Genomic DNA, 16485 nt, shown 5'->3' on the forward strand with positions numbered 1-16485 from the left:
CACAAGGGCCGGAGCTCCAGCTTTTAGATACCTGATGCCCTCTTCTGTCCTCCATCGATACCTGCACTCATATGGCATACATAAATATACATAAACAAAAATAAATCTCTTAAAAATTATTTACCAGCCCACTCCCAGGTTTCAGAGGCTGGGGGATGGCTTGGTGGATAGAGTACTTGTCATCCAAGTTAGGATCTATAGAATCACATAAAGCCAGACGGGTACAGTAGCCCACTGTAGTCTCGGCACTCAAAAGGTGGAGACGGGGTTCCTGGGGCAGCCAATGAGTTCCAGATTCAGTGAGAGACCCTGCATAAAGTAGTTATCAATTAAGAACGATATCAGATATCAGTTTCTGCCTTCTGCATGTTTGTGCACATGCATTCAAATCATACACACACACACACACTAAAACCAAAAACAGACTTTGTAACATTTCTCCTCTCCTGCACAAGAACCACAGACCTGCTTGCTAGATGCAGAATAAGGGTGAGACATTCAGAGCTGTTGCCACACTCTCCATGTGTGTGGCCATTCCCCATCTGTGTCTCCCACGGGTCCCTCTCTACCCAGTTGGTTTGCACTGCATAAATGCCCCTGCCCCTCTCTCTTTCTTCCAGAACTCTCAAGGGTACCCCAGAAAGGTAGGCAGCAATCAAGGCTACAGTTTCTTCTTCATACAGTTTGAAGTCGGCTTGAGAAATGTATACTGAAAACATCTTCATTCAAAAGAGTTGACATCCCAGATGTATTGGTGGGATCCCCCCACTCTCTAAGTTTAGTGAACTGGGGAGTTCTCCAACTTAGAGCTTGACACTTAAAACAAGAACATCAGAAGTTGAAAATGTTAGCCTTTAAAATGAATTATTTTTAAAATTAGAATTCTCTGGTTGCAGACACAAAGAAGAAAGGGCATCAAACGTGAATAATGAGGGATTCTAATTCAGGAGGCGCAGTGGGGGAAAACAAAACCTGGTATTATCCAACACAATGAACAAGAGGCTCGGTTTCAACTGTGCCCTGTATTTAGGTTGAACAGTGCAGGCTCCATCCTGGGCAACTTCTTGGTTTTTGGTGGGCAGTCCTCTCTGAAGCTCAAAAGTAGACCGGAGCTTCCATCTGACTTCACAGGACATTTTTAGAGGTCCCAATATCCTGCAAGGTCAGCAAGGAGGCCGCAGATTTTTCTCAGAGAGAATTAAACATCTTTCGACTGCTTTATTCTTTCATCTGTATCCCAAGAATGTCTAGACCATGGCTTCAAAACCAAGGCTGGGGGCTGGAGAGATGGCTCAGAGGTTAAGAGCATTGCCTGCTCTTCCAAAGGTCCTGAGTTCAATTCCCAGCAACAACATGGTGGCTCACAACCATCTGTAATGGGGTCTGGTGTCCTCGGCTGGCCTGCAGGCATACACACAGACAGAATATTGTATATATAACAAATAAATAAATAAATAAAAAAATAAATTCCTCCTTTAAAAAAAAAAAAAAACCAAGGCTGTAGCTCAGTTGGTAGAGTGCTTGCCTAACAGGCATGAAGCTATGGCTCTGTCCTGAGTGCATTAAGCCAGGCGGGATGGCACAGGATTATAGTCCCAGAACTACTGAGTAGGGGAGACGTCTGGGATGTTTAGATAGAATCTGATGTTCAGGAGCACAAATAGATACATGTAGAGTCAAATAGCTTGAGTGAAATCAGAATGGCAGAGGCCATGGCTTGAGGTGTGAGAAATACAGAAAAAGGAGTTATCTTTAAAAGAATCTAGAAAGAAAGCAGGCACAGGGGACCACATGGACCTATAATAATCAGAAAACTGTGACTCAGTCTGAGCACATCACAAACCGATCATATAATTAAACACATACTAAGGTACTGTAGTCAGATTGAATCTGAAATTACCATGCATGCGTACACACACACACACACACACACACACACACTTGTCTATGTATGTTAGGTGGTTGTGGGCTTTGGATGTGAAATGTCCCAGGAAGGCTCGTGTGTGGAAGGCTTGATCCCTAGCTGGTGGAGCTTCTGGGGGCTGATGAGACTCTGTGAGTTCTAAGCCAACAGCCAACATCAAACTAAATGGAGACAAACTCCCAGTAATCCCACTGAAATCAGGTACAAGACAAGGTTCCATATCTATTCAATATAGTTCTTGAGGTCCTAACTAAAGCAATAAGACACCAAAAGGAGATCAATGGGATACAAATCAGAAGAAGTCAAACTCTCATTATTTGCTGATGATATGATAGTTTACATAAGCAACCCCAACGCAAAATATAGATGATGAGAAACAGGTTAAATTAAGACATAACAGCAAGCAAGAAACGAGCCTAAGCTAAGGCCAAGCATTCACAACTAATAATAAGTCTCTGTCAAGATTTGGGAGCTGGTTGGATCCAAAAGAAACCCTGCTACAAATACCCACAGCCAAACATTAGGCAGAGTTTGGGATTCCTGTGGAGGAGGATAAGAAAAGAGTATAGGAGCCAGAAGGGTCAAGGACACCATGGGAAGGCTCACACAATCAACTAACCTGGGCTCATAGGGGCTCACAGAGACTGAACGGACAATCAGGGAGGCTGCATGGGACTGACCAAGGCACTCTGAATATATGTTACAGTTGTGTAGCTCGGACCTCTTATGAAATTTCTAGCAGTGGGAACAAGGGCTGTCTCCAACTCTTTTACTTGCTTCTGGGACCCTGCCTTTAATACTGGGTCACCTTGTCCAGCCTTAATATATGGAGAAGTGCTTAGTATTATTGCAACTTGATATGCCATGTATTATCAATACTCATAGGAGACCTGCCCTTTCCTAGATGGAGGCAGAAGAGGAGGGAATTGAAGGGTGGAAGGAAGGTAATGGGGGAGGGGGACTCAAAGGGGAGGATGAGGAGAGGCTGTGTCTGGGATATAAAATACAGATGAAGACAGCAGGCCTGAGGCAGTGAACTCTACAGAAGCAGAACTGAGCTAGAGCCCTAGGCCAGAGTGGGTGTAGCTATCCTAATATCTAACAAAATAGACTTCAAACTAAAATCAATCAAAAAAGACAAAGAAGGACATTTCATATTGGTCACAGGAAAAATTCATCCAGAGGAAATCTCAATACTGAACATCTGTGCCCCAAATACAAGGACACTCTCATATGTAAAAGAAACACTTCTAAAGCTTAAATCACAGATTAAACCCTATACACTAATAGTGGGAGACTTCAACACCCCTCTCTCACCACTGAACAGGTCAGTCGGACAAAAAATAATGACTAGAGAAATAAGGGAACTAACAGATGTTATGACTCAAATGGACTTAAGAGACCTCTATAGAATATTCCATCAAAACATAAAAGAATATACCTTCTTCTCAGCACCTCATGGAACCTTCTCAAAAATTCACCACATACACAGTAACAAAACAAACCTCAGAAGATAAAAAAAAATAAAAGGAATAACCCCATGTACCCTATCGGATCACTATGGCTTCAAACTAGAATTCAACAGCAATATTAATTCCAGAAAGCCCACAAACAGATAGAAATTAAACAATGCTCACCTGAATCATCAATGGGTCTAGGAAGAAATAAAGGAAGAAATTAAAGACTTCCTAAAATTCAATGAAAATGACCACACAACATACCCAAATTTATGGGACACAATGTAAGCAGTGTTAAGAGGAAAGTTCATAGCACTAAGTGCCTATATAAAGAACCTGGAAAAATCCCACACTAGTGAATTAACAAAACATTTGAAAACTTTAGAACAAAAAGAAGCAAACTCACCTAAGAGAACTAGACAGCAGGAAATAATCAAATTAAGAACTGAAATCAACAAAATAGAAACAAAGTAAATAATACAAAGAATCAATGAGTCAAAGAGTTGACTCTTTGAGAAAAATCAACGAAATAGACAAACATTTACATACGTTAACCAAAAGGCAGAGAGAGAATATCCAAATTAACAAAATCAGAAATGAAAAGGGGGACATAACAACAGACACAGAGGAAATACAGAGAATCATCAGGTCATATTTTGAAAACCTGTACTCCACAAAATTGGAAAACTTAAAGGAAACGGACAATTTCCTGGATAAATACCACTTACCAAAATTAAATCAAGACCAGATAAGCAAATTAAACAGACCTATAACTGCTGAAGAAATAGAAACAGTCATCAAAAGTCTCCCAACCAATAAAAGCCCAGGATCAGATGGTTTCAGCTCAGAGTTCTACAAGACTTTCGAAGAAGAACTAATACCAACATTCCTCAAATTGTTCCACACAATAGAAACAGAAGGAACATTGCCAAACTCTTATGAAGCTACAATTGCCCTGATACCCAAACCACATAAAGACATTACTAAGAAAGAGAATTACAGACCAGTCTCCCTCATGAACATTGATGCAAAAATACTAAATAAAATATTGGCAAATCTAATAATACATCAGAACCATCATCCACCATGATCAAGTCAGCTTCATCCCAGAGATACAGGGATGGTTCAACATATGAAAATCTGTCAATGTAATCCACCATATAAACAAACTGAAAAGTAAAAACTACATGATCATCTCATTAGATGCTGAAAAAGCTTTCAACAAAAGACAACATTCCTTTATGACAAAAGTCTTGGAGAGATTAGGGATACAAGGAACATACCCAAACATAAAGGCAGTATACAGCAAGACAACAGCCAACATCAAATTAAATGGAAAGAAACTCCCAGTGATCCCACTGAAATCAGGAACAAGTTTGTCCACTCTCTCCATATCTATTCAATAGAGTTCTTGAGGTCATAGCTAGAGCAATGAGACACCAAAAGGAACTCAAGGGTATACAAATTGGAAAAGAAGTCAAACTCTCACTATTTGCTGATGATATGATAGTTTACATAAGCAACCCCAAAAATCTACCAAGGAACTTCTACAACACATAAACACTTTCAGTAATGTAGAAGGATACAAGAAAAAAAATCAGTAGCCCTCCTATACACAGATGATAAATGGGCTGAGAAAGAAATCAGAGAAACATCATCCTCACAATAGCTACAAATAGCATAAAATATCTCGGAGTAACTCTAACCAAACAAGTGGAAGACTTGTATGACAAGAACTTTAAATCTTTGAAGAAAGAAATTGAAAAAGACACCAGAAAGTGGAAAGATCTCCCATGCTCTTAGGTAGATAGAATTAACATAGTAAAAATGGCAATCTTACTGAAAGCAATCTACAGATTCAATGCAATGCCCATCAAAATCCCAGCAAAATTCTTCACAGACCTTGAAAGAACAGTACTCAACTTCATATGGAAAAGCAAAATGCCCAGGATAGCCAAAACAATCCTATACGATAAAAGGACTTCTGGAGGCATCACGATCCCTGACTTCAAACTCTATTACACAGCTTCAGTACTGAAAACAGCCTGGTATTGGCATAAAACAGACAGGAGGACCAATGAAACCAATCAGAGACCGAGATATTAATCCACACACCTTTGAACACCTGATTTTTGACAAAGAAGCAAACAATAGAAAATGGAAAAAAGAAAGCATATTTAACAAATGGTACTGGCATAACCAGATATCAACATGTAGAAGAATGAAAATAGATCCATATTTATCACTATGCACAAAACTCAAGTCCAAATGGATCAAAGACCTCAGCATAAAGCCAGCCACACTGAACCTCATAGAAGAGAAATTGGGAAGTACACTTGAACGCATTGGCACAGGGAACCACTTCCTAAATATAACCCAGTAGCACAGACACTGAGAGAAACAATTAATAAACAGGACCTCCTGAAACTGAAAACCTTCTGTAAAGCAAAGGTCATGGTCAACAAGACAAAATGACAGCCTACAGAATGGGAAAAGATCTTCATCAACCCAACATCAGACAGAGGTCTGATCTCCAAAATATACAAAGAACTCAAGAAATTGGTCATCAAAAGAACAAATAATCCAATAAAAAAAAATGGAGTACAGACCTAAACAGAGAACTCTCAACAGAGAAATCTAAAATGGCTGAAAGACACTTAAGGAAATGCTCAACATCCTTAGTCATCAGAGAAATGAAAATCAAAACAACTCTGAGATTCCATCTTACACCTGTAAGAATGGCTAAGATCAAAAACACTGATGACAACTTATGCTGGAGAGGTTGTGGGGAAAAGGGATCACTCCTGCATTGCTGGTGGGAGCATTCCCTTCTGGATGTCAGTGTGGCGATTTCTCAGAAAATTAGGAAACAATCTTCCTCGAGACCCAGTAATACCACTTTTGGGTATATGTCCAAAGGATGCTCAACCTTGCCACAAGGACATGTGCTCAACTATGTTCATAGCAGCATTGTTTGCCATAGCCAGAACCTGGAAACAACCTAAATGTCCCTCAACAGAAGAATGGATAAGGAAAGTGTGGTACATTTACACAATGGAGTACTACACAGCCGAAAAAAATAATGACATCTTGAATTTTGCAGGAAAATGGGTGGAGCTAGAAAATATCATTTTGAGTGGGGTAACCCAGACCCAGAAAGACAATTATCACATGTACTCACTCATAAGTCGTTTAAAAATATATAGCAAAGAAAACCAGCGTACAAATCACAGTCCCAGTGAACCTGGACAACAATGAGGACCCTAAGAGAGATATACATGGATCTAATCTACATGGGAAAATGTTTTAAAAAAGATCTCCTGAGTAAATTGGGAGCATGAGGATCTTGGGAGAAGGTTGAAGGGGAGGGGAGAAGCAAGGAGGGGAGCAAAGAAAAATGTAGAGTTCAATAGAAATCAATAAAAACAAAAATCAAAACAAAAACTGATATATAGATGAATTTTTAAAAAGGCTGCTACGAGGAAGCATGGCAGAAGTTCTTAGAAACGTTAACAAGGATGGGTGGGTCAGGGGCGAGTCTTTGAGAAGGTAAGTTAGGCATGCAGAGTGTGCCTGAATGAGCGTATTCAAGAGAAACCGTGGAGCGAGCTGGGGCAACACTGTCCTTGTTAGATCACATGGCGCTTGATGCAGGCTTTAAGTTTACAGCAAGTTAGAGAAAGTATTTGTTTGAGAAGGCTTACGACAAGTTAGAACTTAGATTTCTGCTTTAAAACAACCAACCAAACAAAGCACTTACGGCTCTGCTGACCACAAGAGGCTCAGGACTCAATGAGAGGTGCAGAGTTTGAAATGAGAATGGCCCTCACAGGCTCACGTATCTGAATATTTGGTTGAAGTTGGTGAAACTGTTTGAGAAAGATTAGCAGGAGGTGCGTCTTGAGGGGCAGGCTTTGAGGTTCCAAAAGGCCATGCCCTTTCCAGTTAGTTCCCTTGGTTTCATGCTTGTGTCTCAGGATGTGAGCTCTTAGCTACGGCTCCGGCACCATGCCTGACTGCTGCCAAGCTCCTTGCTATGATGGTCATGGACTCAACCTCTGAAACTGTAAGCCCCCCAAAATTACCGCGGTCATGGTGTCTTATCACAGCAATGGAAGGGCTAAGAGAGCAGCAGGCCTTCTTTTACAAACCTGACCAGGGAGCAGCCACTACTGAAAAACCCACATCACATGTCAAAGTCACAATTGAGACTGTGCGCATGCAGAGAGAAGTGAGAGCCTGTTAGTACACGGTCAGTGGAAAGGAAGGCACACCATCAGTCGGCAGGCTGGCAGGTTCCTGCAGGTGACAAGAGGGCCATGGCCCCTACAGCGCAGCAATGTGAGGTACAAAGCAAAGCCCGATGAGACTCATGCGGAAGGAGACAGAGTTTGCCAACCTGCAACCCTGCAAATTAGCAAGAACACAATCCCAAAGGTTCCTAAGTGGCCTCTGCCAAAATAGAGAAGCGTGAATTAAACACAGGCCTACACGCTTGCATGGGCTGATGACACACCCCACCCGAGAGTGTGGCTGACAGAAACTTGCATCTAGAAGTGACAGTGTTCATAGAGCTAAGTGCTCTGTCTCTTTGCACAGAAAATCCATGTCTTTTCCTATAGACATCTCACTGAAATCAAACCATGCAGAATCCTTAAAAACTTCCATTATGCCTAACTTGAGAATGATCACTGAAACTGTGCATGTAAACTCTCTCATGAGAACTGAAACACAAGCTCTATTTGATAGAGCAAACCCATATCACAAAAGCAGCTCACCTGGAAATCTTGGTCATCGATTCCGAACCTCTCCCGAAGATTCCGGAAGACCATTGGGCAGTATTCCTTAAATTTGAAATGGCTCGGCATGTTTTCCCTGCAATGGTCACATTGTGGAATGAGGCTCAGACAGACAGGAGGTTAGCAGACTTCCCGATGCCCCTAGGATCTGTGCATGGTAGGGAAGGCGAGAATTCACTGCCCACAGCAATTGTACCTGGACTCCACAGGACCAGGTACAACCCAACCAAATCTGACAGAACAGAGGGGACAGACTGACAATGCTGTCTGTCTCACACTGAGACTGTGTTACTCTTCATCCCGGCTGACAATGCCAGCCACTCTCTAAGGCGAGGGGTGGGGAGGGACAGTATGGAACGGTGTATGAAGGAAGAGCAGACAAAATGGCAGTGAAAAGGGTAAGCAGTGTCAACCTTACTGTGGAAGCAGCCATCAAACAAGCTGGCCAGACACCCAAGACCCACATTCCAAATCCACATGTCCAAAAGAAACTCAGGACAAATGGCTAACGGCGCTGCCTGACAGCACACTGAAACGCACATTGCCTCTAGGCTCACTCAGTACCTGTAGCTCCCCTCAGCTCTTCCACTCCACCCTACCCTAAACTTCTCCAGATCATGGCTTCCTGTCCCCAGTTTTCCATTTCCATATAGCCCTGCTATTTTGGCCATGTGCTCTCGTGATCCAGCTAGCTCTCTTGGTCCTTGCACACACGCACGCATGCACGCACACACACACACACACACACGCACGCACACACACACATCCTCTCTCTCTCTCTCTCTCTCTCTCTCTCTCTCTCTCTCTCTGCTTTCTCTCTTGCCTTCCCCCTGCCCCCACCATGGCCCAGTTCAGTCCACCGACCATGTTCACTGTACCACTGTCTCTCCCTGCTCTGGGGTCAGCCAGACGTCTCTGGCTGCACTCTCTCTCCCAGCTACAATAAAAACTTTCCCCTCAACTTTTCCTTTGAGCAGTCATATGTTCTCATTTATACACTCATGAACTCAACCTCTAAACAATATTATGGGGAGAAACAAACCCATACGTTTGCAACAGAACAACAGCCTGCTTAAGACCTAGCATGAAGGGCTGGGGTGTAGCTCAGTGGTAGGGCACTCGCCTGGTATGTGTGAGTCCCCAGGTTCAATTCCTCATACTACCACAAAGAGAAAATGAGGAGAAAATTTCACACTAACTCTGTTATGGGAGGCTACTCTTGGGCTCACTCCACTCATACAGAATTGCCCCTCCATTGTGCTCTCGCGGAGCAATGGATAGAAACTGCGCACACCCCTTTATTACTGTTTACTTTTGTATACATGTCAGTTTCCAGGTACTGTCCTGGCTGTGAGACCTTTGAGGGAAGGACCATGTTGCATCTCTAGTTTTTGGATGAAATGCCTAATATGTAATCGACTTTCTATAATGATATCAAAGGCATCCCATTTACATGATGGATATTAGCAATGCCCAAACATGACATCCAGTTATATGTTACAATACATCTATATTATTTACTGTTTTATAACATAGTCATTTTTATAAATAAAGCCACTGTTTCCAAAGTTTTGTGTACAAGAACAGAAGTCCATAACTGCTCAAACAATCCAAGTAATTTACAGCTCCAAAAATTTAAATAGTAATGAGGATATCACTTCTAATACATAAGATACTCATAGGGAACAATATGCCATATGGCAAAGGGATATTATCCCAGGGGGCCTGCTGCTGCTTCTCTGAATATGACAGATGGCCATGTTTACCAAGGATTAACTTCACCAGCAAAACTTTACTCCCACCCATTGAAAAATTTATGTGATTACAGAAAGTCCTATTCTGCACAGCCAGGGCAGGCTCCAGAGACGCTGACTGTACTTACTTGTTAAAAAGGTGATTATCCACCTTTATCTTCGAGTAGGCTTTGAAGTCATCTGGCATCAACATGACAGGGATTTGAACATGGCTCAGTTCATTGATCTGGAAAAACACAAAATAAACAGCACTGGTTACCACCATCCTGATTAGGACAACTGGACTCGTCACCATACTGGTGAACATGGGCATTCTGCCCACCCTCTGCCTCCCGCCGTGAACTCTGTCCTCCTGCAGTCCTCACTCCTCCAGCTCCCACCCTTGGCCTGGGTGGCACAGGGGGAGCATGGGGGCCAGACCTGAAGGCTATTTGTCCCTCAGGGACACATCCTCCTCCCTTGTCTTCCTCGTCCCTTCCAGACACTCAATTCAGAACTCCCCTGACCACATTTCTGGGACAACTTCCTCTGTGAAAAAAGTATTATCTGAGAAAGAGAATTTTAAATCCTGAGGTAAATATTTGCTGAATTAACAGGTATCATTTATATACTGGGGCACCCGAAGAATGATGCTGACATCATATGGCCTTTTCTTTCTCATAGGAATTGGGTTTAAACGTAAACACTGGGATGGGGCTTGAACGTAACAGTTAAGGACTTTCACTGAGGAAGGAGGAAGACAGCTTCATGGGGTGATGTGAGAATGAGAAGCTCCCATGGGGTCAGGAGCAAAAGCGGAGTCAGCTGTGGACACTTCCACATGGGAGTCTGGAAGAAGAGGAAGGAAGGTTTGAGGCTAGCCTGGGCTACACAGTCAAACTAGCTCAAGGACAGAACAAAGAGCAGAGGTTTGACTCCAGAGAACAAAGCATAGAATCCGTTTCCTTCACAGCACAGGAAGTGACGGGTGGTTCTGACATACGACTGGGAAAACCCTGACTTTTTTTCTTGGTTGTTTTCACCCTTGATCCCCATGCTATTTTCTCCCCCACTGATATCAATAAAAATACTTTAAACATCTGTACTTCCTGTAGAATGGAAGGTACTCTGAAGGGTTCTTGGGTCCAAAAAGCAAAAACAAAACCAAGCAAAAGTCAGTAAGTTTCTTGCTAGGGCATGTATTTTAATGCACTGCTGGTTTCTTAGAAAGCAACCCTGATTTCAGGAGACCATCCTTCCTGTAGGGGCACCCAGCATGCTGGACTCAGTGAAGGCGATCAGCAGGAGAGCCTGAAGGCTGATGATGGTTCCAACACTTTCTTAGACACAGCTCATGCGAGCTGGTGGCTCAGGGGCTTAAAGAGAAAAGAAGGGGCCCAGAAGGACCAGTGTAAAAGGTAGAAAATGAAGTTTGAAGAAACGGGGCTTGGCTTTGGGGCAGAGTCCATTTGCATTCCAAGTTGTAGGTGCCATGCATGCTGGCAGGGAATGGTTCAGAGAACAGGCATAGAGATTGATGGTTGGGTGGCTGGGGCTCTTGGGGCTTGAGACTTTTGTTGACCAAGTGTGGTATAGAGAGGAGCAAGGAACCTGTAGGACCATCATGCAGAAATGAGAAATCCGTGTCACTCAATTCCTCAGGGAGGAATTCCTGCTAGAGTTGATGGGCGGGGCATTTGAACCCAAGCCTCAAGTCCAAGGTAACTAAAAGAAATGCTTGAGTCTAAACAGTGAGTGTTCTGGGAACTCAGAGCAGGGTGAGCTGAAAGGCTTCTTGGAGGGTGTGAAGCTGAAGTCATGTTGCAGGGACAGTGAGCTGTGATTTGGGTGCATATATATTGATTTAGGTATGTGCTGGGTTTGTGTGATATGTGTACTTGCTAGTGCAGGAATGTGCACACATATGTGGGTGTGGAGGCCCAAGATTAACATTCAATGTCTTCCTCAAGTAGTTCCGTGTGTGTGCGCGCGTGTGCATGTGTGGCGTGCATGTGTTTGGGTAGACAGGATCCCTCGCTGAACAGATCATTCATTGGGTAGGCTGGTTGCAATGAACTTCAGGGACCTGTCTGGATCTACCAGTCCCATTGCTGTGGTTTACAGGAGCACACAGCACCCTTGGCTTCTTACATGGGTGCCGGGATCCTGGCGATCAGAGCCCAGGTCCTGGTGCTTTGACATGCAGCAGTCACTTCACAGACTGAGCCTCTCCTTAGCTCGCTCTCTTCCTTTATAACTGAGGTTGATACTGAGTTAAAGTAAAATTTTGGGGGCCATTTTATCTTTCTTCTACACTGTCTTTCATTTACAGAGGCTTTACATTTCCTGTCTCCCTTCCCTGTCAAGTTATTCTTTCCAACTCCTGGAGCAGGCGAATTAGCCACCCATGAACAAAGTGATCCGGAGGAGCCGGCACTCAGAGTGGCTTTTAATTAGTAGTCAATGTGTTTCCAACCGTCTCTTGAGCATTTATTTTCTTCTGTAGGAATTCTTCATTTGGGTACAAAAGGTAAGTGGTCCTTCATCAGCTTTACTGAAATGTATTAGCTTCAGCATTATAACCTAAAGCTCATCCAACTTCCCGGGTGACTTTACTCCCTTTAGTCTGGGACCTCGCCATTATATACTCTGAAAGATGCTTGCTTCTAGTTCAAAATCACAGTGGATACAGGCAATGATAATGAGCTCCCGTCTCAGATGAGGATAAACTAATCCTCTTTGCTAACTTCATGTGGGGCTTCATCTAACTGAGCTTGCAGATTTCTTGAACAGTGGGTTTTGAAGTTTTAAAATTTGCTGATTTAGCATTCTACTTTAGTCCAGTCATTCCATGTGGCCCATCCCAAAATTGGAAAGAAAACTGACAATGGTTTGTTATTGTTCTTCTATTATTATTATTATCATCATCATCATTATTATATGGTGTTGGGATGGAGTCCAAGGCCTTATGTATGCTAAGCAAGCGCTCTACCACTGGACTACACGGTGAGCCCTTTTCAGTATTTAAAAAGAATTTCTGTCTTTATAGATATTTAAATTGAGACTACATATGTATTTGTGTAGGTTATATAATATTCATGGAAGGACATAAAAAGATTTGTGTTAGCCACTACTATATTAAAAGTTCAAACCTCTTAGGAATAAGCATATGTTATAAAAATCTAAATAGTTTTCATTTTTGGAGATAAGAATGGAGTCAAACAAACTGAAAGCACTGGTTATATTATTCAGGGCACATTTTATAGGGCTGCAAATATTGAATCAACTCTTAGAGCCGCTTTCATACTTGTGAGTGCCTTCTGGTAATCAAACAGCTGCACTCACCATCTTACACTTTCAGAACTTACACATCAGACACTGGCTGGGTCTCTCTGTACCCCAAGAAGGATCTCATGGTTCTGTTTATGCCGTGCCAGTCACCCCCAAAACACAGGTGTTGCTCAGCATCGCCTCTCTGCCGAGTCATTGGGGACAGAGCCCGACAGCACCCAGGCCTAACATATGACAGGAAATAAAGGAGCTCTGTTGTCAACATCAATGGAAGCAAGGCTACGGCAGGCTGGGGAGGGCTGGTACAAATGCTTGCTCGTACCAAGGCCCAAACGACCTGAGCATATTAGAATTCAAGAGTTAAGGAAGGGGGAGGACAGAGGGGAGTTGGCATAGGATGATGACGGAGGAAGGGAGCCAGGGAGATGGCTTGTCTCAGCTCAGCTTTGTCTGAACTCACTTTAATACTTGGCATTAATGCCGCAGCTAATACCGGATACCTGCCAAAGGCCACACTGAGGTTTCTAGAAACAGCATCTTATCTGATATTTATAACTTGGTAGTATAGGTACTATCATTATTCCCATTTTCCAGATAAGGAAATCCAGGCCTCGTGAGATTACTGCTAGGTATTAACTGGGCAGGCTGTATCTGAAATCCAGACCATGTAGTCAAGACTCCAGCAGTCTGGCTAGATTTCCCAAACTCAGGACCTTTTTACATTCCTGCTAGCCTCGAGGTTGAGAGTTCACAGCAAGGAGCTATGAAGAGACTAAAATTTATGCCTCTGCTGTGTTACAAACTTCTAAAGAATTACCTTTTTCAAATAACGAATCAATTGAAAATGCACGTTTAATTGAATATGTACTGCAGTCTATAATTAGACCAGCTGTGGTTTCAACCGCACAGTCAAAACTGGGATTTGTCACCCAACTGTCATCGTCCCTCTGCTTGTCACTCAGACTGCATTCAATCTGAATGCTCCCAACAGTTATTAATGAAGGATGCAACATTTATTTCCAGAGTAATTATTTATTACAGACAACTACGAAGCACAGTAGCATTTTGGGAATGTTTCCTAATATACAGCTCTACTTGGGAGAGGTGCCTTCACGTTTCTCATTTCTATCACGGACAAGCTAGCACCAACGTAAAGCATAGGCGTGTGATTTTCCGAGAGTTGGGGGAGGGAAGGGAGCCTCATTCCTGGAGGAAATTCACTCTGTAAGCAAGCAATTACGTTGGAAAAAGTTGGGTATAGCAAACAGATTCTGGACAAAAAATAGACAAGTAAGTCCCAGTTCAATTGGTAATGGTCCTAAAATTAAGGCACATAAAAGTATCCTTACAAAGCTGCTTCATACTGAGGCGTTAAGAAAAAAAATAAACTTAATATATCTTTTTTAAGCCAAGCAAAGGATACATTCATAAACAGTGAGGCATTATTTATGACAATTAATTTGGATACATTCATCTAAAACACCATACTTTCAGACTAATAGATAATTGGCAGATGTTTTTGGCTTTTATTTTTGTTTCTGCTTGTTTGTTTTTAGACAAGGTCTCACTATGTAGTACCTGGTGGCCTAGAACTCACTCCATAGACCAGGCCGTCCTTGAACTCTCAGAGATCTACCTCCCTCTGGGATTAAAGGGGTGTACCACCTCACCTGCCTAGTAAATGACTTTAATTCCAGCCAAGAAAAAAAGGATCAAAACCTCAAAATCCCTCGCATGTAGAAGAGACCCTAAAACATTTACTCTGATTTTAGTAAAGATACTTTTCTAGAGCCAGGCAGTGTTGGCACACACCTTTAATCCCAGCACTCGGGAGGCAGAGGCAGGTGAGCCCCTGTGAGTTCAAGGCCAGCCTGGTCTACAAGACCTAGTTCCAGGACAGATAGGACTGTTACACAAAGGAGAACAAAAAAAAAACAAACAAACAAACAAAAAACCACTACTCTAGAGCTCATGACTCACTGAGTTAAAACAGGAAGCCAGGGTGAGCAGCTGTGGGCTCCAGGGCTCCAGAGCTTCCTGGAGCAGCCAAGGGTACCTATGATTGGGGCAGGATGTGAGGTGCCGACAGGGGAATGAGAAGGACCCAGAGGTGCCCATCCATTCACCCCACCTCCCAATCTCGAACCAAGCACACTGAGCACCCACGTTAAAACACAGGTCAGTAACAGAAAGCAGAGAGCTGGAGTAGATCACTAGGAAGAACAAGCACCCGGGAGTCAAGAGCAACAAGGACTCAGCCGGAAAAGGAACTCCCATGCACAACTCAACATCGTTGTTCAGAAGGCCGGGTTAAGGCTGACTGATATTTTAGGGAGATCTGATCACAAGTGTGCCACACCAGATTTCCTACACTAGGCTTTCGATTGCTTCTGGCTCACACAAAACGATCCTCACTTCACAACAAACAATGCCATGAGTTAGTTAGTGTAAAAAACAAACAAACAAAAAAAGAAAACCATATTTGAAAATAAATATTTTCCCCTTACCAGACTCATCCTAAAAAATTCCTTTGCAGCTCTTTGATAAAGAATGCAACGATTTTCCTGCCAAATCACTTTTTCTGCCCTGAGGTTCATTCCACATAGAAAATGAATGAAAAGAGTATTTACATGGTAGGGCAGGAACTGGAAGTTCTGGATGGTTCTACTCAACCCCCATACCAGAGGGCCCGCGCGCGCGCGCACACACACACACACACACACACACACACACACACACACGGGAACTTTCACTGAGTCTCCCGAAAAGACCCCAGCTGCATTTCTGAGAAAATATCTTCCCCAGTGTGACTTAGAAACACCATCAAGACTCTCTCCCCAAGCTCTCTGAGCCAGATTCTCTGCCCCAAGTTCTCTGAGCCACCTACACTGTCACTGGGTGTCAGAGGACAGGACTGGATGAGAACAGACCAGACTCACAGCTTTCCAAGTTACAATGGTTTTCAGTTGCCAGAACCAGCAGTTTGAAACTAACTTGAGTTTCAACAACAAAAAACAAAGCAGAATAGAACACGGCAGAATAAAGCAAAACGAAGAAAGAAAAATCATGTTTTCTATTTTCTCTTATGTTTTTCCTACTAACTTAAGTTTGGGGAGAATTACCTAAATTTTTTAAATCGGATTTTTTAGTATCAATTTGATACCCACTTATAATTAATTAATAAGGTCCATGCAAAGGAAAAACAAACCTTCAATAATAATTTGCATATCATTTGTAAATACTTTTTAACAATCTTGTCACGGATATAGGTTGAAACAATT

The 16485-nt window shown here is 42.7% G+C and overlaps 1 protein-coding gene across 3 annotated transcripts in view; it reads right to left on the minus strand.

The window, feature by feature from the left end:
- LOC121432712 (phosphatidylinositol 5-phosphate 4-kinase type-2 alpha) overlaps positions 1-16485 on the minus strand; it is a 154937-nt gene that overhangs the window by 56167 nt on the left and 82285 nt on the right. Inside the window, exons 2-3 of one of the 3 annotated variants that reach the window (XM_041630856.1) lie at positions 10063-10160; positions 8160-8256 (exon numbers count right to left, since the gene is read on the minus strand). The exons of 1 other annotated variant lie outside the window; for it this stretch is intronic. In XM_041630856.1, coding sequence (XP_041486790.1) covers positions 8160-8256; positions 10063-10160 — 195 coding nt within the window. The remainder of the gene's footprint in view (positions 1-8159; positions 8257-10062; positions 10161-16485) is intronic. One more of the 3 variants, XM_041630858.1, reaches the window with a different exon arrangement.

This window comes from Microtus oregoni, unplaced genomic scaffold (assembly GCF_018167655.1).
Source record: "Microtus oregoni isolate MIOR12 unplaced genomic scaffold, Mior012 000035F_ref0000213, whole genome shotgun sequence".
NCBI lineage: Eukaryota > Metazoa > Chordata > Mammalia > Rodentia > Cricetidae > Microtus > Microtus oregoni.